The sequence below is a fragment of the Antechinus flavipes genome, chromosome 4 (assembly GCF_016432865.1).
Source record: "Antechinus flavipes isolate AdamAnt ecotype Samford, QLD, Australia chromosome 4, AdamAnt_v2, whole genome shotgun sequence".
In the NCBI taxonomy this organism is placed as follows: Eukaryota; Metazoa; Chordata; class Mammalia; order Dasyuromorphia; family Dasyuridae; genus Antechinus; species Antechinus flavipes.
Genome location: NC_067401.1, coordinates 375686664 through 375702063, shown reverse-complemented (window position 1 = coordinate 375702063; position 15400 = coordinate 375686664). Strand labels below are relative to the sequence as shown.

Here is a 15400-nt window from a genome sequence, read left to right as displayed (position 1 = left end):
AAGTCTGAGACAGACACTGGTACCCCAGCACAGACAAAAGAGGACGTGTGTATGGCCAACCACAGGGGTGGGTGGGTAGAACTGAACAAAAATCTCCTTTCTCCATTCTGAAAGTCTCAAGCCAAGCCCCTCTCTCTCGCAGTTGTTCTGCTTTCACTGGGAGGGGTTTGGGGGAGGCTAAGGAAAGGGATTCAAAAGATAGGAAGCGGCTGAGTATGGAGCCAAAGGTTATGAGAAAGAGAGAATACACAGTATTGTAAAGTTACCGTAGGTGTTTGTTAAGAATGTGGAGTCCTTTACATAAAGCTGAATTTTGTAAAGTGAGAATTGTCTGTGTTATAACCCATCTACGTAATAGTAGATTGTTTTTGAGAATTGCTATAGTTTAAAAACTATATTTGATGTCCAGTTTGGTGAAGTCTCACACAACTTTTGGGCTTAGATTAACCCTTAAAAAATAAAGAACCTTAATTTTCACTCAGATGTTCTGACACCTGTATATCTTAGGAATGATTGCCTGGATCTTGTCAGAATTGGCATAATCTGAACTTGGGGTCACCTCCGTACCAAATGAAGAATCATAGTAGAATCTGAATGAAGGAACAGTATTATATATTCCTATTAAAATAGTAAAATTTGCTTTGTAGCTAATTAGAAAATAAGATAACACATAGGGTGTTCATTTTAGAAGAGAGAGATCAGTGCAATCTGGCATCACAGAAAGTTTCACTTAATCCTGATCACCAACTGAGAGGCTCTGGAACATTGCCACTGAAACTGTCCTCAAACACAACCTTAAATTTGTGTATAAAATGAATGAAAATAAAATATTGGAACAGCTTCTCAAATGGCAGGTTGAAGTGGGGATACGGAGAGCAAGAAGGCAGAAGAAAGGTATTGAGGAAGCATTTAAGCACAGCTTCAGACATTGTGGCATGCTTGTGGACCAGAAAACAACAGACTAGTGAGGTATGGATTGATCAAAGTGGGTTGGTTTTTTTCAGCAAAGGCTTTGGACCAACATTTCTATGAAATAATTAAAAACAGCTATCAGCTCTGTACAAGAAGTGCTGCAGCTTAAAATCAAAAGAAAATGTCCATCATATAGTTACAGCATTAAAAAGAATTCTTGCCTGTAAGTTAGTGTTTGTAGCCACACTTATGAGTATATCTAAATATAGTATCAATTGGAACACAAAAATAGCTTTATGTCTTCTATACATTCGTAGATATTGCAATATAATTTTAAAGATGACTTCCCTTCACCCTCTTTAAATAAAAAAGGTCAAAAAAGGGTTTTTGTTTGTAAAAGATAGCTAACATTGCTTTTATTACTGGAATATAAATTGCTTGAGGGGAGAATACAGTTAGGTTTGGACAGATTCATATATTTTAAGTAAGATATTCTACTGGGTTTGGGTTTTTTAATTCTGTTTTTGTTTTTTGATGTCATTTTTGTTGTTGTTGTAGTGGATGAATATATTGCAATTGCAAAAGAGAAACATGGCTACAATGTTGAACAGGTATGTAAGTTTCAGAATTTTTCCAAGCATTTATATGGTGTATAAATGTTTCAAGTACATGTTTTTAATAAATAACAATAGATACTTAGGTTTCAACTTTGAAAGTTATTCACTCACACCAATGATTTGAACTATTTTCTTAATTATCTATTATTTTAAATAATATTCTGTGCTCAAATATACTATGATAATTTGCTAAGAGTTTGTCAGAAGATGTCATTATTGGCATAAAGAGAATTCTAAATAAAATGAGATGTCTTGACCTATCCTTGAGAAAAGTTGATCACTTTGAATGGATCCCTCATTCTTTAAAAAAAAAAAAATCTTTATGTCTTCATGTATAGTATAGTCCTTTGGTATTTATTTCTTTTATATTTTGATTTGATTCCTTTTAAAAAATATTATCTACTTCTTTTTTCCAATTATATGTAAATCATTTTTAACATTCATTTTTTAAAACATTTTCTCCCTTCCTCACCTTACCTCCTGCCTTAAAATTTAAACAATTTGATAATAGATGATATGTGTAATCATGTATTTCCATATGAGTTATGTAGTAAAAGAAGAAACAGATCAAAAGGAAAAAAACATACAGTAAAAATAGTATGCTTCAATCTTCAGATTCCATTAGTTCTTTCTCTGATGATGTATAATATTTTTTATCATGAGTCCTTTGGAGTTGACTTTGACACATAATTCTTTTATTTAAATTAAAGCTTTTTATTTTCAAAATATATACATGAATAATTTTCAACATTCACTGTTACAAAATCTTGTGTTCTAAATTTTTTCCCTCCCTTCCCCTCACCCCCTCCTCTACATGGCAAGTATGACACATACTTCTTAAAAGAAAACTCAATTTGTTACTTTTTAAAACTTTTGCTGAAATATTTAACAAAAAGCTTTTGACATTAGATGTCTTAAAATAATATCTAAAATGTTTATATGCACTTAATAAACATTAAAAATAACCCAAGGCACTCTACTCTTGATTATCTATTATGAAAGGAGTAAGTAAAGCATAAATTATCACTAAAGATTTTTTAAGCTCTCTTCTACTAAGGTTCAGTTTTCTCTTACAGCAAATCTTTTGTTATTAACAAGTAATAAAAATTTGCTTCTTTTAGTACTTATCCCCTTCTTTTTTTGTATAATAAAAGATTAAATAATGGGAAAGAGAAGCAAGAAAGGATTATCCACAAACTTATTAACCACCTCTGAAAATATTAGGAATTGATTATGGAGACACTATATAGTGACACTATAAAATCATTTTAACTTGTCATGGATCTTGTCAGAATTGGCATAATCTGAACTTGGGGTCACCTCTATACCAAATGAGGAATCATAGAGATTTAAATAGAGATTTCTCAAGTATATCTATCTATCTATACTCAAGTATATGTATCCACTAGTAAAATATCTACTTAAATGCCTTTGAAGTTGAAACTTCAATATAATATGTATGCAGTATATATGTTCAATTTTTTTTATTGGAAACTTTTTAAAATGTGTAATTCTATAGCTATTGTCTTTTAAACCTTTAATTGAATTGCAGGATTGTTTGAAAAGTGCAGCTTTAGAAAAAAGTTGCCACATAATTTTAAGTAACTTATTTTTATTTTGAAGACATATAACTAAGGTCCAGAAATGCAACTTCTCAAATTTAACTGCCTATAAAGTTGATATGTCTGGTTTTTGTGTTTCTTTCCAAACTATATTTCATTGCTCTTTCAATAAAGATCAGGGCCAGCTATGCAGTGCTCAGAAGCAACTCCTCAAAAACACATGAGGCCTACAGTAGAGGGGGAAAGTGTTGGCAAGGGAAGTTTTCCATTTCAAGCTTCCAAAGGGTTATAGTAAAACAGTGAGTAAAGCAATTTTAATTTAAACATTCCAAATGGAGCCTCCCTCTTTTTGTCTATTCGTGGACAAAATACTGTGAAGAATCTCATATGGTCTATTGGAAGTCTTAACTATTGTTTCATATTAAGATGAGCTTTAAAATGTAAAACAACAAATATTGAAAAATTTCAAAAGTTTACTCAATGCATTCTTACTCATTGGGACTTTTTAAGATCATGGAGTGCTTTTAAAAGTTGTAACTGAAATCTTTCCTTACTGAATCCCCACCTTGCTGTTCTATTTTTGTACTGTGGCTAGTGGTGTGGTGTTAAGTTTCTTTTCAAGTCTTTACTTATTTAAATAATTTCTTTTAATATTTATTTCCTTCATTTAAAATTTTTTTCCCAATTAACAATATTTACAAACATTAAAGACATAATCTAAAATAGGATTAAAGTCTAGTTTTTTAGCCTAAAAATCTAATTTATTAATTGTGTAAACAATATATTCTCAACTCACTGTTTGCCTAGTTATTACAGCACATATGGTATATAAGACACCCACTGTTATGAGGCCTGGATTTTTTTTTTTTTTTGCAGGCCCATGAAACCATATGAGCTATAATACATAGGCACCCCACATTAAAAAAACCTAAAACTATTAATTTCTTTTTTGTTTTTCAGTTTAAAAAGTTGACCCTTAGTATTTTAACTTAATTTGTGTTTAACTTTCTTAAAGTGTGATAAGTCATACTTGAGTCATAAGTCAGCTAAAACCAAAAAGGGATGATTTCTCTTCAAAGGCACTTGGCATGTTATTCTGGCATAAACATAACATTGAGAAGTCCCTTGCTGATCTCCCTAATTTCACTCCCTTCCCTGATGAGTGGACCGTGGAAGATAAAGTCCTCTTTGAACAAGCCTTTAGTTTTCATGGGAAGAGTTTCCACAGGATTCAGCAAATGGTAAGGTAACATTTTTTATTTTACTGTAACATCTTATGATATTTAACTTTTTTCTTCATTACTTTGCCATGATTAAGTACAAAGAGCATGCAATGGTTACATGTTGAATTTTAGATTTCTGGACAATAGTTTTAATGGCTAGGGTTTTCATATCTATAAATATGTGGAAATTTCTATTATTACTCTGTAGGATGAAAATGCTTTTTTATATTATGAAAGTCTAAGTTAATCATTTCACTTTTCTCAGCTTCATTATTTGTTGGTAGTCAATAATTTTCTTATATTTATATTTAAGCTACTTGTAGGTTCAAGAAAATATTTAGTAATGTTGAATAAATATTGGATTGGTTGTAATTACTAGCATCTTTGTTTCTATTTTGAAATTTTTCTAGAGATGAAACCACATTTTAAAAATATCCTAGTTATTTGAGTGTTGTCCTTTTTTTTTCTTTTTTTTTAAGTGTTATATATGAATTTATTGATACCTTTGATTCTTAAACTTCTAAGATATCTCACCCAAAATAGTATAAAACTGATAAGTCTCCGCAGGACATACTTTAAAATTAGAATGGTTAGAAATTTGTATTAGTAGTAGGCTATCTGTTATTAGTTTATTAGCATTTGAATCTGCAAAAGGACATTGGTAATGATAGTTTTCTTATAGCCAGGTATGTTGTCATAAATAGGAAATCTTTTCATAGTACATATCTATGATTTTGTGATTAGAGCCACTTTGAAAGTCTATCATTTAAATAAAATTGGCATAAGTAACTTGCTTTCTAGCTTTGAAAATACTTTTAAGAAAAGCCTTGAGCATTGAATACCATTATTATTTCATTCAAAACAGCTTGGGACCATGGTACTTCTGCTACCCTTACTATATTAGTATTCAAGGTAAAAAGTAGACAAAAGTACTTTATCACATTCATTCAGTCTGTCAGTTCAGTAAATTCCCATGAATTCAATCGTGTTTAAAATGTGCCAGAAAATAGTTAGCTGGTGCAGTGGACAGAGAACCAAGTTTGGAGTTATTAGGAAGACTCATCTTCCTAAGTTCAAATCTGGCCTCAGAGACCTACTTCAGTTCTTCATCTGTAAAGTCAGCTGGAGAAGAAAATGGCAAACAATTCCAGTATCTTTGCCAAGAAAACACCAAAAGAAGTCACGAAGAGTTGGACGCAACTGAAAGAACTTAACAACAACAAAAAAGATGTGCTAAGGACTAGAAGTACAAAGAAAAAGCAAAATCCATTCTTTAATCTAGGGTTTATATTCTAATAGGGGAGATGCCATGCAAATAGTAACATACATAAGAGATAAATTACACAGAGTAGATGAAAAGTAATCTTAGGAAGTTAGACATTAGCAGTTTGTACCAGAAAAGTCCTCCCATAGGATATTGTATTTGAGCTGTATATTTAAGGAAGCCAGGGATTCTACAAAGCAAAATTAAGGAGGGAGGGCATTGATTATATACTTTTTTGATTTCCTACTATATGTAAAACCGTACATATTAATTAAATAAGAGGGTCATATCCAAAGATGAAGGTGACATAATAGTTATTAGCACCTTTCTTCATCCTATTACATGGAATAGCTTATGACTTTATCAAGTACTTTAGTTTACTATCATCAAATTAATTAAAACTATTGTATCTACAGTTGCTATTTATGGAAAATATCTTAAAGCTGCTACTAAAAGTATTAATAAATTCATTCTGCACATATTAATAACGCAAATTATTTTAGCTTCCAGATAAGACTATTGCAAGTCTTGTAAAATACTACTATTCTTGGAAAAAAACTCGGTCTCGGACAAGTTTGATGGATCGCCAGGCTCGAAAATTAGCCAACAGACATAATCAGGGTGACAGGTAGGTTTAATGCTTTTAACATTAAGAACTTAAGACAGAAAAAATTAACTTTGAAATAAAAATTACTTTTATAAATCTAATCTTATTGTTGATATTCTCTCCAGTGATGTAGAACTCTCTCCATGCCCTCTCATCCTTTTCAATACTTGTCTATATCTTTCCATAAATCCTCTACAGGGTGTCCATTAAATGTTCTAGGAGTCTTAACACTGATTCCTGTAACATTGTACAAATACCAGTGAAGCATATGGATTGTCTATCAGTTATATCCCTGTCTCCTCACACAGACGTGCCCTTTTTTTTCCCCCCAGTCCTATACCCTGCTTGATGACATCCTTTCCTAAACTTCTTAAGCAGTTAAACTTCTTAAGCAGTTTTTCTTTGATAATGCATTATGGCCTATTAATTCCTATAATTCTCTACATTTATATTTGGGTGATAGTCAGCCTTAATTCTATACACAGTGTGGTATTCCTTAGCTCATAGCCACGTAATATAACTGTAAAAGTATTGATGTTTTAAAAAAAAAAAAAAAAAGATGGGCTTTGGTTTAAAACAGCAACAGGGTCTGGTTCACAAAGTACTAGATACTAAATTCTGCCTCTGACACTTAAGTAGCTGTGTTTTTGGCCTATCACAACCTCTCAATTCTGTTTCTCTCCCCATTAGTACCATCTACTTTATGGAGAGATACACACATCTTAAATGTTTAATGAGTGGTTTATTCAGTTGCATGGCATAATGTGGACAATCAGCAGTTTTCATCTCTGTTTTTTCCATTGTCAATTGCACTGAACTCTTTTATCTTGGATTTCATTAGGAATCTCCATAGTATCTTAATTAAGATGTGATGCATTCAACACAGCATTATTGTTCACATGCAGGAGTATCTGAAGCACTTCCCAATTTTTAGAGACCGTCTTCCATTTTAATTGGAAATCTTTGGCAATTGCATATACCTTTAGCAAGAATTATCCTTAATCAATGCTTTGCTTAATAGGATTAATCAGAATTATTGAATGAAATCATATCTGTTACATCTTTCAAGGAATCATATGACTTTGACATAGCCAGGGAAGTTATTTTCTCAACGGAGAATCTAAAGGTGACATTTTTCTCTATCAAACCAAATGCTTTTTAAAATAATCAACTAGTAGAAGGACTATTTTTGACAATTTTCATTCAATTGTGTAACTATAAAGATGTCTGCTTAAGAATATTATTCTAGAAAAATCTTACTATTTCCCTTTATATATGTTTCATTAAAGGCATCCGGACATGTTTAAATTGTCAGGAAAAACCATAGAATGGGAAATGTTGGCAATATAGGTCATTAGTTGTTATTGTTTTCTTGTTCACCTTTTATATAGGGATATCAGTAAAGTTCAAAAATTTTCCAAGCTTTTGGAATCCCTCTCATCTTCAGAATTGATCCCCTAATACCCTTAAATTTTTGCTTCCAACACAGATCTTTTCTAAATATACTTGGTCTAATCGAGCTGATCTTCTTATCTTTGTTTTTAGTGCATTTTTATTTCCTCATTTGATATATTTGGCAAATCTGATATTAGAGTCTTCTCTGTCTTTCCATCTGTTGTTCTCCTATTTTCATCTTTAAATGCCCTAGAGATGATTTGTTTAGTTAGGCATCTCACCTAGCACTTTTCAGACTTGCATTTTCCTCCATTGCTTCTTATCTCCTTATGATATTACATTGCTCATAGTCTTCTTCCATCCTCTATTAGAGGATCTTACAGAAAGGTTTATATGGAAAAGTTAACAAACCCTTGTCTGGCATTATCACTTGGCAAGATGAAGTGTTTGCTGATTGAGATGGTTTATCTCAATTTGTGATTGATTTACATTGCTTAAACTTCCTTAGGAAATATCAGAGTTTTTCCCTAGCTTTTCTCTATTTTTTCATATTCAGCAACATGTATTAGCAAGTAAATTACAGAGATTTTCATTTTTCATCTAATAAAGAGCAAATTCTTTATTATGGATTATTATGGATACAACAAAAAATTAAGTGTCCCATGAAATTATTTTTCTTGTCCTTAGTTGCACAGTAAAACCAATTAACTTCTTCATTTACTTCTTTAAAGAGAGAGCTTGAGAGCTATATTTCCATTTATATGTGACTTCTCTTTTCTTCTTGTTTTTTTAATGTCATCAACACAGATATATTTCATTTCCTTCAGCAGTATGTCTCTGTTAGTTTATGGATAAATATCTTATTTAGGTTAAGAACAGCTAAGTTATTTGTAAATAATCTAAATTCCATGTAATCTTTTGCATTTTCTTCCCTGCCATTGTCACAATCATGTGGAATAGGAACCTCATAGAACTGTGGGCCATTCTGAGTCTCTTTTTTCATTTTAATGATATGTAGAAGGACTGAACAAAAGTCTAATATTTTAAACACTATAAAAAATTAAATTATGATATCATGTAGTAAAGGCAGTTTTCTCAGAAAAGGTAGCCCTGTTCTACTAAATAGTATCTAGCATCTGTTAAAACTGTAAGTGAATAAACACTGTTAAGATTATTGAAGTAGAGGGAAAGGGCCAAGTTTACTAATTTTGATGTTTGTTCTCAGTGATGATGATGTGGAAGAAGCACACCCGATGGATGGGAATGATAGTGATTATGATCCCAAAAAAGAAGCCAAAAAAGAGGTAATAATGTTCATTAGTCACAGAAGATATTAGAAATTTATTCTAATTCTCTACCAAGAGAAATTAAAAGAATAGAATTTCATATTAAGAAAAAATTTGCTTTGTGATATAAATTTATATTTTTTAAATGGTTATGAATAACAGCTTAAAGAAAGGATTTTTTTTTTTTTTTTTTTGCTGATGGGAAGCAATATATCATAACCGGCTTTTAGTCCCACTCCCCTACTAACTAGTTATGTGATCTTAGGAAATCACTGAACTTCTCTGGGCCATAAATTCCACATCTGCAAAATGGAAGTAAAATTAAATGATGCCATGGTTTCTTCTATATACAAAACTGTCTGTTTTTTGTTTAGTCATTTTTCAGGTTTGTCTGACTTTGCAATCCCTGTTGGTGGCTTTCTTGGCAAAGATAAAGGAGCATTTTGCCATTTTCTTCTCTGATTAATTTTAAAGATGAGGAAACTGAGGCAAACAATGTGTTGTTGCCCAGAGTCACACAACTATTAAGTGTCTGAAGCCAGATTTGAACTCAGAAAGATGAGTCTTCCTTAATCCAGGCTTAACACTCTTAGCTACTGTGTTGCTTAGCTGTCCCCTGTACATGAGTAGAAGATTTTTTTTTTTTTAAACATAATAAAGTGACACTTCTCTAATGGGCAGACTTCTGCCATCTCAGTCAACCAAAATATAAGTACATACTCAAAAGTAAGTGGAAAAACCTTGTTAACAAAGTTAACTTTTAACATTCAGCTTAGCATTATGTATAAAGATAAAGCAACTGATTTAACCAGCTTAGTTATTTGGCTTCCATTGGAAATTATTAGTTCTTTCCTAAATAACAGCCGATCAGAAGGTGATCTTTCCTAGAAACAGACACTGCAATGGAAAGTGCCAGATGACAACGAGGAGACAAAAGAAAACACCAACTGGTAAAAATCATCATCCAAAGCAGTATGGTATTGAACAATTAAGCTTATATATACTCAAGTAGTTCTTGAAGACATTACTTCAAATATAGTGTATATTGCTAGAATATTCATGATGATAATAAGCCTGTCTTCAAGAAAAGACTAAATAGTTTATCAAAGAAGAAAAATACATTTTCAAAAGTTTCCAACAAAAAATACTCAAAATTAGTGAATAATGCCTGTTTTAAGTGCCAATTTTTTTTTAAATAAAATGGAGAAAAATTTTCTATAAATGACCTTTAACAATGTTCATTTGTCATGGAGCTTTTTTTGTGTGCTTGGAGTCTAGAAAGGGTCATGGGAAAAGGGAAGACTATCTTCAAGGGTAATAATACTTCATTCATTTTTCAACTGCTTCAAGAAGGAATAGACAGCTATCATTAGGAAAAATATCTGATGCTTTGTGTCCCTGGCACAAGTATTGAACATCTGTATTTGCCTTTATGAGCTTTTTAGATAGTTTTTACATAAAAAATCAGTGTAGAGTATCAGAAAGATGATTTGTTTCTTAACCAGAAGACCCATTTTCATGTCCCTTCTCTTACAGTAGCTATGTGACAGTGAGCAAATCAACTTATTTGAATCTGTTTTCCCAATTGTAAAATATGAATTAATACTTATATTGCTTTCTTCAAAGCATTGTTATGAAGAAAAAACTTTTTGAAAGCATTGTGGTAATTGTGAGCTGCTACTGAGATTTGTATCTTTTTGAATTGATTATATATTCAGTTATATATTAGAAAAATCTTTCTAGATTTACTTAGATAACTTGAAACTTCTTTCTTTTCCATTAGTTAGGACTTGGCATCATAATTTCATTTGTTTATTAATTTGACTAGGTCTAAATTATGGGTACTACAACTCTCTTAGCATCTGAAATGTGTTCACCATAACTTATCTTTGGCTGGTGCCCCAAATCCTAAAGCATCTTTTAGAGATATTTGTCAAAGAATGAAATATTTGATATAAGAACATATTAAATTAAACCAGATTTTTCCTATTATCAAATTTGTGAGAGGTTAAATGAAGTCAAATATTCTCTCAGATCAGCTTCCTTTCTTTAAGAAGATAACCTGATAATTTATATGCATATTTGAAAGTTTTTAAATTTTCTAAAATAAAAGCCTAAATAACTTTTCCTATTTAATTAATTTTGCATCAGTAAGGAAATAATATACCATTGGTTCAGCCAATCAAGCATGGATAAATAAGTATTAAACATGTATTTGAAAATTCAAATTTTTGTTGAGTACCTTCAGTAGTCAAGACTTTGGACTGATAATTCAAACTCAGTTTGTCAGAACTTGAAGTTATCTTCTTTAATCCCTTGTCAAAAACCTTATTTTTCTCGACTTCTATATCTTTACTTAATGGTACTTTCCTGTTACCCAGATTCACAACTATAATATCTCTGACTTCTCCCTCATTCTCCATATCCAGTGAGTCACCGAATCCTGTGATTCTACTTACACAATACCTCTTGCACCTACTACCCTTTTTCTGATAGCACTATTAAAGTCCTAATTCAGGCTTTACTTACCTCTCACCTGGACTATTGTAACAGTCTTTTTGTTCTCTCTTCTTTTACTCTATATTCTACTGCTACATTAATTATCTTAAAGCAAAATTTTGAATACTACAAATTCTCACTCAAAAGCCTTCAACAGTGATGGTTTCTTGTTGCCTATAGAATAAGCTCCAATCTTTTGTTTGGCATATAAGACTTTCTGTGGTTTGATTCCAGCCTAACATAGAACCTGAATTCTGATTATTGTCCTTTTCCATAGTTCATGCTCCAACCCAGTTAGATTTCTCACCATTCACAAGTCTTCTTCAAATCTTAATGTGTACCCATCTCCATAAATTTATACTACTTTCCTCCCTCCCTCTCTTTCTTTGTACATGTACTTTCTTTTATCTAGAATACACATTTCCCATTCTTTCTATCCAGTTCTTTGCATTTTTAAGACCCAGGTAAATTATCATCTCTTCCATAAAATCTGGTTTTTCCCAGTTCCCAGACAGAAATGATTTATATAATGTTTTATAGATTTTATTTACAACTTTTATTTTGAACTTTTGCAGTGTGTGTGTGTGTGTGTGTGTATGTGTATACCTGCCCCAGGCTTTCTCTCTTCTGCCACTGCCTTACTAAAGTATAAGTTTCATAAGACCAGGCACCAGCAATAGTTGGATAAAATAGATTAATTTCTGTTTTAAGGTAAATGCTATATATGCATTTAGATATTAAATGGAATAATTTTAATTGATAAAAGGCACTGATACCTTGCTTCTAAAACATTACAACTTTTATAGAGCTGAAATAATTTTTTTTCTGGATACTATGGATATAATACAGTTGCTTAAAGCTATATTTTGTTTGGTAAAGGGTTAGAGCAACTAAGAAAAATGGGTACCTGTCTACCAACACAAATTACATTCATTTTTTCCTTCTCTTTATTTTCCTTTTTTAAAATTTAGGGTAATGCTGAGCAGCCTGTCCAAACTAGCAAGATTGGACTGGGTAGGAGAGAGTATCAGAGTTTACAACACCGACATCATTCTCAGCGTTCTAAGTGCCGTCCACCCAAGGGCATGTATCTGACTCAGGAAGATGTGGTCGCAGTTTCTTGTAGTCCCAATGCAGCCAACACTATTCTCAGACAACTAGATATGGAGTTAATCTCCCTAAAACGTCAGGTATCTCATGTTCTCTACAATTATTTACAGTTCATCTTGATTTAAGTTACTCTTGTGGATGCTGCTTTAGCTGTTGTAGATTGTCAATTAAGTTTTTTCCAGGGGTTGTGAAGGGATAAAAATCAAATCAATCTTGGTTATTCTTTATTCTTGGGGGGAAAAAACTACACTTACTCTCTAAATGTGACTTTTTTAGATTATGTGTGTTAACTTTTCATAACCTTACCCTTAATATAAGCATAGATAAATTAGGCTCTGGTTATCATTTCCAGTGATAAAATTGTTACATTCATCTATATCTTTCAAACAAATTTGGAGTTGATGGTAATATACCACATTTTATTTAAAAATTTATATCTTCTGTCAGAATTTTTTGATTGCTATACTTAAGCTGTAATCATTATATCAATAATTTTAAAATTGCATATTATGTTAAAAGTTTTCAAATTTACATACTTGTGCAAATAAATTTATTTAAATATGATGCTATTCTTAACTTTAAATGTTTAAGGATTTACTACAAATTTTTTAAATAATAGTTTCAGTTACATTTTCTATACCTGAAGTTTTTTTTCTGTTAAGAGCCATATTAAATGAAATATTTCAAATTAAAATAGAACCAACTCTGAATTATCCATTTGCTTATAACTACATTGTAGATAATCCATGCTGCTTTAATACTTTAAAAATCTCAGACCAGTTCTCCTGTGTTCATAATACCATTCTCCCAGTATTTATAGTAATCAAGAATGGAAGTCAATTTCCGTATAAATTCAATATTATATAGATATTGAATATATGTATTCAATATAAATTGAAATTGACTTCCATTCCTGATTTACTATGAATTAGAGATATGCTATTCATTTTAATAATTAAGCAATAATTCCCCAAACAAAATATAAGTGGTTTAAATTTTGTTTTTACTGTTCTGAATAATTCACATCCTTCCCCTTTATGAGTATGAAATCAACTCTTGATTATTTATCTCTTTATATTGTCAATATTTTGTCTGGATAGACCTGCCACATGCTCAACCACTTATCTGTGTGTGTGAGAATCTTTTTGCTTCTCTTTTCCACACATTTGTTTTCCCATTTCTAAATACATTTTAAAAAATCCTATTTCCTTCTTTTATTTTTATCCTCTATACCTGAGTATTTTATATTCAGTAAAGCCATTTCTGTAACAAGATTTTAAAAAGAAAAAGTAAACAGTTCATCAAAAGTTACCAATAAATTAACCATGTCTGATAGCATATTTAGTATCTCTACTTCTGTCCCTTTTGACATCTGCAGAGAAGAAAGGAAGGTTTTCTAAATTAATTCCTTGAAAAAAAAATTCATGTATTATTTTAAGAATAACATTATGGAGTAAACATAATTTATTTTTACAGAAATTTTTTTTGAGATTATAATTAGCATGTGTGATCTTGATCATCTTTGAAACTGTACAGAAATTTTCCCAAGTTTTGGTGTAAATTATATTTGAAGCAAAAATTGTCTTTTCTAATGTAGCTAGCTCTTTTTCCACTATAATGAAAGGAAAATGGAGGTATATATAAGTGTGTATGTGCATGTGTGTATAATGTGTTTATTTGAAAATGTCAAATTATATATAAAACTATTTAGGCAGAAATTATAATATTAAAACAGTAGTAGTAAACTATTGAATAAGTGCTAAAGATTGAAGAAGTTTTAGTAAAGGAAATGGGTTTTCTTTGGCTTATAATTTTAAAAATCAGAAACAGTGTGTTTTTGGAAATGGAAAGTACTGCATATATTTAGGATTTTTTTAAATAAAGCATCAGCATCAAAAGTGGAAACATAGATTTGTTTGCAATTGAAAGATTCCCAGGCTTATGATTCTAAACAATGATTATCTTTTAGCGTTTCTTTGAGCTTTTATTAAAATTTAATACTAGAATTTCCTTTTATTATCATAAACATATGCTTGCTTATAATCATCAAAGGTACCAGGTGAGAGTATGAATAGACCACCAAAAATTCATCTTCACTGCTAGAAAATTTGCTTCACTGACTTTTATCTGTAAGCAACAACAGGTTGATCATCTGAATATGATGCTGTATATGTGTAATCTTGACAGAGATTCCTGCCTCTCCTTCAAAGAATTCGTAAACAATAAAGATTCTGGCTACATAAGTGATTCATGTAGTCTTTTCACATTTTGGGTGCTCAGATGTTCAGCTAATTGTCAGGTAGCCAATTAATATAATTTTTTTGTGTGTGTGTGTGTGTGTATTCAAGGTTCAAAATGCTAAGCAAGTAAACAGTGCACTTAAACAGAAAATGGAAGGGGGAATTGAAGAATTCAAGCCTCCTGAGGTATGTTGATTTAAAAAAAAATGAGGGTCAACAACATCTTTAATATAGTGAACCCTTGTTGCTTTCAATTAGTTGTTTGTCATATGATCAGGTTAATGTTTTATAGGCCATGGATATTTTGAAATGATGTTTTTTATCCATTATCTATCTTCTGAGTCATAAAATGTGGATATTAACTTAAAATGAATCAAACCATCCTTTTAGTTGGATTATACTTTAAGTAGAATCCCTTTTTTTCCTCTCTGTTCTTATCAACCAAGAAATCTAGAGGGAAAGTTGCAACAAAGAAAGACATATATTGGGCAGGAGAAATGTAAGAAGGGCATTAGGAATATGAATAATGTTTTCTTGGTTCTCACTATCTGCCTACTTCTTGTATGGATTTATAATATAGAAAAGGAAAAAGAAGCCTAATTTGTTTAATTGAGGGAAGGAAGCCCTACATTATTGTGCAGATCTTGATTGGGGGATATAACTAAAAATTATAGATACTTTTGCT

General features: G+C 31.2%; 1 protein-coding gene across 4 annotated transcripts in view; it reads left to right on the top strand.

Annotated features, from left to right (window-relative positions):
* The window catches only part of RCOR3 (REST corepressor 3), a 50117-nt gene that overhangs the window by 12377 nt on the left and 22340 nt on the right, over positions 1–15400 (top strand). For all 4 annotated transcript variants that reach the window (XM_051998442.1, XM_051998443.1, XM_051998444.1 and 1 more), the window contains 6 exons: positions 1471–1523; positions 4171–4332; positions 6082–6206; positions 8806–8884; positions 12337–12555; positions 14824–14901. In XM_051998442.1, coding sequence (XP_051854402.1) covers positions 1471–1523; positions 4171–4332; positions 6082–6206; positions 8806–8884; positions 12337–12555; positions 14824–14901 — 716 coding nt within the window. The remainder of the gene's footprint in view (positions 1–1470; positions 1524–4170; positions 4333–6081; positions 6207–8805; positions 8885–12336; positions 12556–14823; positions 14902–15400) is intronic.